Source organism: Abramis brama, assembly GCF_963993115.1.
Source record: "Abramis brama genome assembly, chromosome: 18".
Classification (NCBI taxonomy): domain Eukaryota; kingdom Metazoa; phylum Chordata; class Actinopteri; order Cypriniformes; family Leuciscidae; genus Abramis; species Abramis brama.
This window is the reverse complement of record NC_139980.1, coordinates 27,454,685-27,465,419: the sequence shown is the minus strand read 5'-3', so window position 1 is coordinate 27,465,419 and position 10,735 is coordinate 27,454,685. Positions and strand designations below refer to the sequence as shown.

At 35.4% G+C, this 10,735-nt stretch overlaps 1 protein-coding gene across 1 annotated transcript; it reads right to left on the bottom strand.

The window, feature by feature from the left end:
• Positions 1–158: 158 nt before the first annotated feature.
• On the bottom strand, positions 159–4,232 carry hddc2 (HD domain containing 2). Its single transcript, XM_084090201.1, has 6 exons — positions 4,132–4,232; positions 3,935–4,056; positions 2,886–2,988; positions 2,736–2,804; positions 2,500–2,638; positions 159–604 (listed from the first exon to the last, which is right to left on the bottom strand). The coding sequence occupies exons 1-6, from the start codon at positions 4,174–4,176 to the stop codon at positions 468–470; spliced, it is 615 nt and encodes a 204-aa protein (XP_083946327.1). The 5' UTR covers positions 4,177–4,232; the 3' UTR covers positions 159–467.
• Between the last annotated feature and the right edge of the window lie 6,503 nt (positions 4,233–10,735).

Sequence of the window (10,735 nt, the reverse complement as noted above, 5' to 3'; positions counted from 1 at the left end):
CTCTTTGCTTTCCACTTTTTCTGTCAAAATTTCAGAACTGTAGAACTGATTATGTTTACAAACATATTTTGAAAGTTGTTAAGAATTATTGCAGGACGAGTTGCTCACATTTTCCTTGTGTTTTGATGCGTTTAACAAAGTAAAATCAGGTTCAGTGGTCATAAAATCTTCTTTTTATTAAAGAATGTAATACAGGAAGGCAGTAAAATACTGATCAGAAGAAAACAAAAGGTTAAAAAACAGTTTCATATTCTCATATTTTAATAAAAAGGTTGATTTCTATTAATAAAATTACAACCGTGGAAACAAACCATGTCCTGCAGAACATTCAAACAAACAGGAACATCACACAACCACAAACCATGCTTCTGTACAATGAAATAAGATAAATCAGAATATCTCGACAAAATAAACACTCTTGTGCACAGACGTGTGGAGGTAGCTTCATTGCCTGACGGGAATGGAGATCATGGTGTTGCTAGGGTGTGAGAGCTTGTGTCAGTGGTCTTCTCAGCAGCATTATCTCCTTTGGCAGCGATGTGGCGAGCTCTTTCCTCATTCAGACTCTTCACCAGACTCAACACCTCTGGGTGATGGAACCTGCCTGTGATGAGAGGGGAAAATACATCTGAGTCATATAGCAGTCAAAAGAGTTAGTGTATGTCCTAAAGACAAAGGTCTCTATCTGTCTAGATCGGGGCGCCAAACTCGCACGTCCTGATTTTGCAGAATTAGGCGCGTTCATCCTGGAACAACATTCCGTTTTAACCATATCCCTGCCCCTAAACTTAACCCTACGCTAAAGTTATCCCTAGAAATTATAGGTGAATCACACTGATGTAGAAGCACTTAACCCTGGTTGTAAGCCTAAACTTGAACTGTAAACTTGTCCCTTAAATCTGATTGGTTGATTGGAATGTTGTTCTAAGATCAACAAAGATGCTGATCCAGGAACGTTGCACTTGGTGAAATCAAGTTCTGTGCTACACAGAGTTTAGTTCCAAACCTGCTCAAACACACACACCTGTAGTTTTCAAATAATCCCGAAGGACTTGAGTAGCTGGATCATGTGTGTTTATTTAGGGTTGAAGCTAAACTCTGCAGGAATGTGGCCCGAATTGAGTTTGACACCCCTGATTTAGATTAATAGCAATATTCAATATAAAGTAGGGGTGAATTACATCACAAAACGTGGTTTCGGATCATACTGTGTTTTTTGAGTCATTGATCGGATCATTTTTTGGATCAGCAAACAAAAGTGGGTGGGGGGGAGAGACAAATATAACTAAAGAACACCTTAAGTACTTCAATACCACAGCAAAATCTACTAGCCAAACTAATAAAATTCAAGTAAACAGTACTTTTCAGGTAGTTCCAACAGTAGTATTCAGGTACAGAAATTGAATAATCAAATGTAAAATAGCACTGCAGAGTCTTCAGTGTATAAATTAAATATAATTAATATTTGTTAAAGCCAATTTTCTCTTTGTCTTTTGTTGCTTTGTCATCTTCTTGTGCTTGAATGGTTTAAAATCGCTTGAGTGTTTCAATTGGCAGGACTTAAAAACAAATATAAAATGTAAATGATAAACTTTCACTTTATGATGGTCAAACTTTGCAATTACTCTGCGAATCACATGTGTGCCGAACGGTGGGGCCGGGTCTGTACGGATCAGCTACAATCCGTTACACCCCTAATATAAAGGTATTGCATTAAAATCAATAATTGCAAGTATGAAAACTAAGTTATTGCAAAATGGCCTATTCAAAAATATGCAAATATTTGTAGAGTGTGGTGAGACAGAATCGATTTGTTCATTTGCAGTTCTTTATAGGAGTGAACAGCCACTTTTGGGCATATCTAATACAATTTACTTTGCTTGCTCTTCTTAGAATTACTTATATAATTAGATCCTGGGGCCGGTTTCACAAAGCTATTTTAGACCGGTCTATAGTGTCAGACAAGTCTAAAATTTGCTCATAGACTAGTCTAATGCAAGTTAGACTGTTTCACAAAAATAAAGACTGACTTAATTTAGACCATAAAAATTAGACATCTTACCCCCAGGCTAACTTAGGTCTAAGACTCTATGTTACCTTGGCAACCAGCAGTAACAATCAGTTACATTACAAACAGCCAAAAGAAAAGGGAAAATGGCTCATAATTTAAACATTTCTTCTTGTTACTACATTCTCCGCTAAATTTCCCAAGTAAAATGTCCTTGTAACTGTTATACTCCTCCAACAAACCCGTATTTTCCGCTGGGGTAAACTGCACTGAGCGGTTGAATTTTTTGTTTTGAAAAGTATCTTATTTTACCCAGAATGCATTGCAGTGCAGTCCTACTTAAGATAGTCAGAGTCTTAAGTGCTTTGTGCAACGGTCTGATTTAGATGTCTATCTGAAGTCTGACTATCTACTATATCTAAGCCATAGTCAAAGTCTATCTTTGTGAAACCGGCCCCCGAGCTTGTAGAAGTTAGAAAACAAGATCAAACCTTCAGTGGAGGTGAAGAACTCCTGGAGTCTTCCAGGTTTCCCCTCCAACTCTTCATATTCATGAGCTTGTATTATCATCTCCAGCTGGTCGAACTCTTTCACCAGTTTGGCTTCTGGACTGGACTGAGCCTCATACTCCTATGAGGGATGCAGTCCAGTTTATAATGTCATTCTAAACCAAAAAAAAAGAAAAGAGGAACTTGGTCCTGTGGTTTTGTTTTGATCATTAACTGACCTCCCATAAGTTGTAAATCTCTTTCCGTAAGCCATCATCTAACAGGCCTGTGATATGCACCATTGCCTCCTAAAGAGAAAGATTCTCAATGTTTAATGTGTACACAAACAAAATATTTTAAATGTAAAATTAAACTTAAAACCATCATACATTTTCCCTTCTGTGCTTCTCTGTTTTGCTAACATTGTCTGCAGGAGCAATATCTCCTACAATACACTCAGCCAAGTCATGAACTAAAGCCAGCTTCATGCATCTGTGAAGAGAAGAGATGATCAATTATGTGAATGCATCTAAATGAACTGCTCGTTATTATTTACTTTGCACATTTTAGAATAATTGTCTTTGTTTTTTTAGTTTAAATAAATGTTTTTATTAAACTTCTAGAATTGTAAAGATATTTATACATTTTGAAATTTTACATCTTGAAATTAGCTTTCTAGAACATTTATGCATAAGCCTCAACTGTTTTTTTAATTAGAACTTTGACTGGTATGAATAAGTACATGAATTAATATAGAAATAAATTGAACGAGTGTGATTGAAACAAAATTAGCTGCACAAGTGTGAATGAATCCTAATGAATCGAACACATGTAAATGAGATGATTTACACAAGTGTGAATGAATCTAAATGAACAGCGCTAATGTGAAGGAATCTCAATGCACTGCACAAATGTGAATAAAACTTAATGAGAATGAATCTAAATGAACTTCACAAAGGATAAATGAGTCTAATGAACCGAACAATAGTGAATGAATCAAAATGAACTACACAAAAGTCAATCAATCTCAATACACTTCACAAGTATGAATGCTTAAATGAATTGACTCCTCTCTAAAACCCCGCCTTAAAGTCTCTAGTAACCAATCATGCTTTAGCAACTGTTGCCACACAAACTTTTGTTTCTCTCACATCTGTTTGTTTGGATAGATTTATACACAATTCTATGGAAATTATCGAAAAACACGTTACAGCGTCGTTGCTAAGTTACTTATAATCGTAACACAAGAACCCGAGGAGGATAACTAACTTAGTATTTTGTTCATCTGTTTCTCAACCTTATGTGAATAAGCGCGTGCTGTGGATTAAACTGTCAACCTGCATTCACAAATAAACAGAAGAACATCAACGTTAGTTAAAAGGTAAATAGTCAACATATATGTAAATAAACCTCGGTTTTATGACCCCCTCATACAAACCTTTCTTTATTGATACTGATGTCCTTTATTGTTAATGCCATCATTGACATTCTGTACATATGATCAGACACACTCTCAGGCTGTTTGATATTTCTGTACACCCATCCTGTTCGTGGTACGCGCTGTAACACAAGCAAGCGTTAATATAGCATACATGTTAATCTGCAAAACATTGTACTATTACGAATTTCACTTACTTTAAGCTGTCCGACTAATTTCATGAATTGTAACATGTTGTCCATTCCGTTGACCGTTACACCAGCCAATAGAATGCCGAGTGCCGACGTCAACGACCCGGATGTAAAACCACAGCGTCCAATAGAGAAAATTGAGAGAGTAGTGACATTCAGCCGCCACTAGATGGAGACAGAATACAAGCAAGTCAATGAGTCAAGTCGAAAAAAATCTGTAAGTACTTCAAAAATAATAAATTCTATGCATACAATAGATAGGTTACAATTTATGAATAAAATAAGCGTTTCTATATGTAAGAAAATAGAGCCATATTCAGTGCATCTTTTTTAAATATTTATTGATTTTTTAATGATTAAATAAATATTTTCATAAAATTTAATGAATTAAATCAAATTTTTACCAATAAAAAAGTATCAAAGCATATCATGATACAACATTTGGTTTACTCTGACATATACCATGGGATTTACAGATAATAGCTTTTTAAATAACATGAATATGGCAATCATTCACTACCATGGTTGGCAGGCCTATATACCAAAGAACTACTATTACCATTTTGGGAACACTTTACAATAAGGTTCATTAGTTAACATTAGTTAATGTATTAACTGACATGAACTAACAATGAGCAATACATTTGTTACTGTATTTGTTAATCTTTGTTAATGTTAGTTAATTAAAATAAAGCTGTTCATTGTTTGTTCATGTTAGCTCACAGTGCATTAACTAATGTTAACAAGATTTTAATAAAGTATTAGTAAATGTTGAAATTAACATTAACAAAGATTAATAAATGCTGTATACGTGCAGTTTATTATTAGTTCATGTTAACTAATGTAGTTGGTCTATACTTTTTTACTGTCATTATATATATATATATATATATATATATATATATATATATATATATATATATATATATATATATAAACTCACTTTACAATGTAAACAAACACGGTATCAAGTCTTGTTCTTTCAAGTTTCTGTGGGAAAATATCACTGTAAACCTGAAAAACATGATCCATTCAAGATTTGCTACTTTATAATAGATTGAAATCATGTGCTTCTTAAATTTTAATCATTTAACCATCTTTTGACTGTTTGTAAATGTTATAAAAATCATTCTTCCCTCAGTTGTTTTGGCCTTGACATATGCATTGTCTACAATGTTTCCTTTAAAGTGAGTGAGTGGGATTGACAAACGCACATTCCTCAGAGACTACAAAACTGATTCAAGGTTGATTTAAGAAATGCTTCTCTGGTATAGCTTTGATTTAAGATTTAACCACAATCATTTTCAATTTCATACAGCAGTGATAAGATTCAAATGAGCGTGAGACGGCTGACTCATTATTTACAGGATACGTGTCTCTTTTTTGGGGGGCGTGCGCTTGTAGTGACAGATATAGCTTTCATTCTGATGGTCATCTTCCCCTACCTATGTCACCGCTTTTTCTCATGACACCGTTTCCTGGAGGTATGCTCTATTTGTAGAGGGTTTGTAGACAATACATCCTGCTCGTGGGTGTTCTGGTTATCACTTCTTGAACATCCACCAGGAAGGATGTGCTGTGGATATTTTGCTCATTGTGGGAAATTAAGATCAGTGATTCAGTGGAGGTGAAGAACTCCTGGAGTCTTCCAAGTTTCCCTGCTATCAGCTTTAATGAAATACTATTTAAAATGATTTGATTAGCTCATGCAGAAAATAGGGTTTTATAGCGAAAGTGTGTCTGCTTAACACAAATGTATATGTAAAATTATAGTTTCGGTGTTGGTGAATACTTATTTTTTCACACTAAATGATGTGAAAAGTAAGTCGTAGAAGTTAATTGATAAGATAAATTCAGATAAAATCTCACCGTTCAAAAGTTTAGGGTTGGTAAATTAAATTCTTCATGTTTTTATTTTATTTTATTTTATTTTTTATGCTCACCAAGGCTGCATTTATTAGACCAAAAAGTGATTAAATTTGCATTTATGCGATATTTTTGTCCTGTGAATAATTGCTCCAGTCTTCAGTGTCACATGATCCTTTAGAAATTATTCTAATATGCTGATTTGCTGATTTATTTCTTATTATCAATGTTGAAAACAGTTGTGCTGATTACTATTTTTGTGGAAACCATGATTTTTTTTCAGGATCTTTTAAGAAAGTTTAAAAGAACATTTTTTATTTGAAATATATACATTTTTCACATTCACTTTTCACTTTTTTTCCAGATTAGTTTAATACATCCTTATTATATAATATTAATAATTTAAAAACCAAATCTTTTTAACAGTACAGTGTAAATTTCAGCATAAATATAAAATCTTATCTTAAATATAACAATATTTCTCTGCGATTCTTTCTGGATGTTTGATGCGATTTGCATTAGATATTACTTTGCATCATTTCAACACTGAAACTGTGATTGTGATTTAGATCACTTTGAAAATGAAATCAAGACAGGACAAGTTTTCACATGAGGCTTCACGGATGTCATTTGAACCGCTTCATCCCAGTGTTGTTTTCAACTTCATCATAGTAGAGATCTTCATTTGCAACTTGCGAATGATTCTGATTCTTGACCTCCTCTGGGCCAGTAGGGAACACTTCTTTTCACACGTAGATGTGACGGGTGTCAGAAAAAGAACAACATCGACGTAGCTTCCGTTGTCAAAACAATGACAGCCGCACTCCTCTCTTTATTTACAGGAAACACATTGTTCCTTCCTCTCTTCTTCTGGCAGCAGAAAATAGACCCACTGCTGACTGCAGAAAGACACTGGGCTGCTGACCGCTCATCTCCCTAATTGTCTCTTCCTCTATATTTAACCATTCGGTTGTATTACATTTCAAGCGTTCCGCTGACCTCTGATCTCAGTTGACCAGAGAAGGTCTAATATTAGAAACAGAAGCTAAAAATGCTCTGGGAACTCTTTTGGGGGATTTTGCAGCTCTCTGGAAGTTGTGTGAACTGCCTCGGATGTGAAGAGTGGGATACGACAAGGGTTTCTCGTGAGAATGCGGGGCTGTCCCGTCAGTGGCCCGTCAGGGGGATGTTTACAGAGGGCACGTGGGGTCTTCAGAGCATCACTCACAGGAGTGTGTTGGGGACGACGGCAGGTCTGCACTCGGCACCCCGCTGATACTTTAACAGGCCGTCCTGCTCAGCGCTGTGTTGTCTGTGTTTGTGATTAGATTCACGGGCCGTTCTGTTTACAGAGCAAAGAACTTCTGCAGCTCTGACCACATACTGCTTTATAGTCAAGTGAAAGTGACGTGCCAGATTGTTAAGGGTCAGAAATGTAACTCATCTGCATGCACAACTTTTATATTGATCACAATTTGGCCATATTTTGATAATATGTGTGCCATGTAGACTTTTACAAAAAACTTTTGTAGTAAAATTTACTTATTTTTTTCTTGTGCAAGTCAATTTCACATGTGGAATACGTATAATCTAAAATTGACAAATAAATAAATTACTTTAACTTGGCTGGTTAAAGTTTGTTGAATAATTTTTACTTCAAATTTATTTGGCTAAACTGTGTTTAATGAACATTTTACTCAAATAATAAAACACTAAATCTAGCCATGCTTTTAAAGAGCTTTACTTTGGGCATCTAAGTAAATATACTGTATTAGAATTGCGTAGATAACATATTTACATAATAGAAGTTATGCAATACCCTCCCAAGCACAGAGATCTCAATACTTGGTACACAATACACAATAACGGTAACTTTCATTGGATCATTTTTGAGTATGAATGGGTCATTTTGAGTATAATGAACTCCAGATGTCACAAAACAGCAAGTTACTAAACCTAACATAAAAACAGTGTAAATGCAGCTGGAAAACAGTGAAAAATGCAACCTTATTGATTATGCATACCCCACTGCATGATGGGAACACTAGTATCAGAAAGTTGAGTAGGTGTTAATTGATTTTGGTAACGTTGATATTTACGTTTTAATATCTACAAGCTTAAATTGAGTACTAAAATAGAATTTACTTTGTTTTTTAAATTCTAGGTAGAAATGACTTTTGTTTTTCCTGTCGTATTTCACCACAAAATCATTTTTAGCAGTGACTAGTTCTAAACTTAAAAAAATTACTTCAATTGGTAACACCTAAAGAAATTAAGTTTTCTCAACTTAAATTATCACGTTTTTCACGATAAAACGTGATAATTTAAGTTGAGAAAACTTAATTTCTTTAGGTGTTACCAATTGAAGTAATTTTTTAAGTTGATCCAACTATTCACTTTTTACAGTGTTGTTTACAATAACCAATATTCTGTTTTTAGAAATCCAAATTTCTAGAAATCCAAAGACGTGTTGCGTTGGCATATTCCTGTATGTATTAATCAGTCTTATTTGGAAATGTGACTGTAATGGGATATTATTTGATAATATCATATATTTCTGGGCAGTTCCCAATGAAAGTAATCCTTTATGCTTGCAGAAATCTAATTTCTGCAGCCATTTCTTTCCTTAAAAGAACATCTATACAAAAGACTTTTAGTAGTCTATAACTCATAGCACACTTTGCTATTTATTGTGCTTCTGTTGTAATGAGTTTATTAAATCACTTTGCAGAATAACTAATAAATATGCAGAGTAATTATGGCCAGAATCTTTAATGATACTGTAAGGAATACAAATTAGCATGTCTTAAATTGACTTAAAATAAACTGATTGCCACATGCACTACTGCTCAAAATGTTGGGGTCAGTATGAGAAATATTTTTTAAATTAATACTTTTATTCAGCACAGATGCATTTAATTACTCAAGTCACAGTGAAGACCCTAACCTTAACTGTAACATTATAACAAAACAATTTTTATTTTAAATGAATGTTGTTTGAACTTTGTTCATTAAAGAATCCTGAAAAATAGTGCAGTACAGTTGTTTTCAAAATTGATAATATTAAGAAATGTTTAATCAAATCAGCATATTATAATGATTTCTGAAGGATCATGTGACACTGAAGACTGGAGTAATGATGCTGAAAATTCAGCTTTAAATAGAAAACAGTTATTTTAAATTGTAATAATATTTCACAATACTGTTTTTACTGTATTTTTGATCAAATATGCAGCCTTTGTAAGCATATGAGACTTAAAAAAATCTTACTGATCTCAATTTCTGATGATCAGTAGTGTATATATATTCCTATAGCTGTAAAGCATGTAAAAAACAAATGGATGACATTTGGATCAGAAACTTTTAAGAAGCAATTCCTTGGGTTAATTTGAACATTATATATAAAGCTTTACATTGACTCATTCGGCAGATTTTTATCCAAATCGACTTACAGTGCTTCAAGGTATACATTTACATAAATAAAACATAAACCTTCTTTTCCGTAGATTGCCATGGCGATGGGTATTGGATCTGGAATCCCCCCCGGCTGCCTGTGCCGGGTGTCAGGGGGGCCTTTCCACCACAGTCACACACTGTGTGAGCGGACAGTGCTGGGGTGATGGTGGCTAACAAACAGCACTGGCAGTGATGGCTTGTGGGTGCTTTGTGCGGCAGGGCAGGCAGACAGAGAAGGGCCTTGTCCCGGAGGGCCGTGTGAATGAGGAGAGGTTAGAGCGGGGGCAGGTGTAACACGAGCCCCGGCAACGCCACTGTTCAAAAGAACACTACCTTGAAGTGAGCAACCTCAGCCGGCCATAAACTGAGTTCAGCGGTGGGAAGGGGGGGGGGGAGGCCACGCTGTTCCCTCTCAGGGATCACATTGGGGGTTCGCAGGCCTTTCTTCCTCAGAGGGAAGAGTCTGAAGAAAGGGACATTGTCATTCATGGCTCCTGAGCTTTGATTTAGAGCCTGTGAGAGGCTGCGGCGGTGATGCACAGTGAGAGGTCTGTGCCTCCGCTCTGCTCACTTCTTGTTAAAGTGGAGGTGAAGCCTTTGGCGGCCATGGAATCGATTATTGACGCGCTTTAAACGCTGTAGCACTACGTCCTCTTTGACGACAAACATGTTGAAATGCAATCATTTTGGCTCTGAAATTTAACTCCAGCGATGATGCCTAAAAGAGCAGCCTGGCATAAATGACATGCTGACTTGATATTTAGCCAAGCTAAACTTAAACTTAAGGCTGGTCTGTAATGTATACCAAGAAAGATTGTTTTTATGCTAAGATATTTATGCCAAAATATTTAGCTCTTGATTTTGCAGGAAGCGCATTGAGATACATCATTGACATTTTCTGGACCATTACTTTGTCTATCAGTCTGTCTGTCAGTCAATCAGTCACTCGCTCATTCACTCACTTACTCACTTACTTATAGGGATAGTTCACCCAAAAAATGAAAGTCCTGAATCTTATGCATGCAGGAGAAAGAAAGAAAGGCATACAGGTAAAAAATGACCGAATTTTTGATGGTGAACTTTCCCTTTAATATTGTATAGATTTTAAAGAGCTGCAGGTAATCACAGATGTCTGAAATTCAGTACAACAGCATCGAGAGATCGTTTTATTGCTTTTATACAAAAACTATATAACCACGAAGCAATAGCAACTAATGTAACGTGAGTTAATTATTGATTTAGGCCGTTTTTGTCTATTTTTGTTCTGCTACAGTTGCTAGCTAGTGGA

Bases quoted from the DNA above. Each gene is read 5' to 3' on its own strand.
- hddc2 (XM_084090201.1), bottom strand. From the start codon at position 4,176: ATGGACAACATGTTACAATTCATGAAATTAGTCGGACAGCTTAAA. The intron at 2,805-2,885 runs GTATGATGGTTT...CTTTCTCTTTAG, and splicing joins AGAAGCACAGAAGGGAAAAT to GAGGCAATGGTGCATATCAC. The intron at 605-2,499 runs GTTTGATCTTGT...CTCTCATCACAG, and splicing joins GTTCTTCACCTCCACTGAAG to GCAGGTTCCATCACCCAGAG.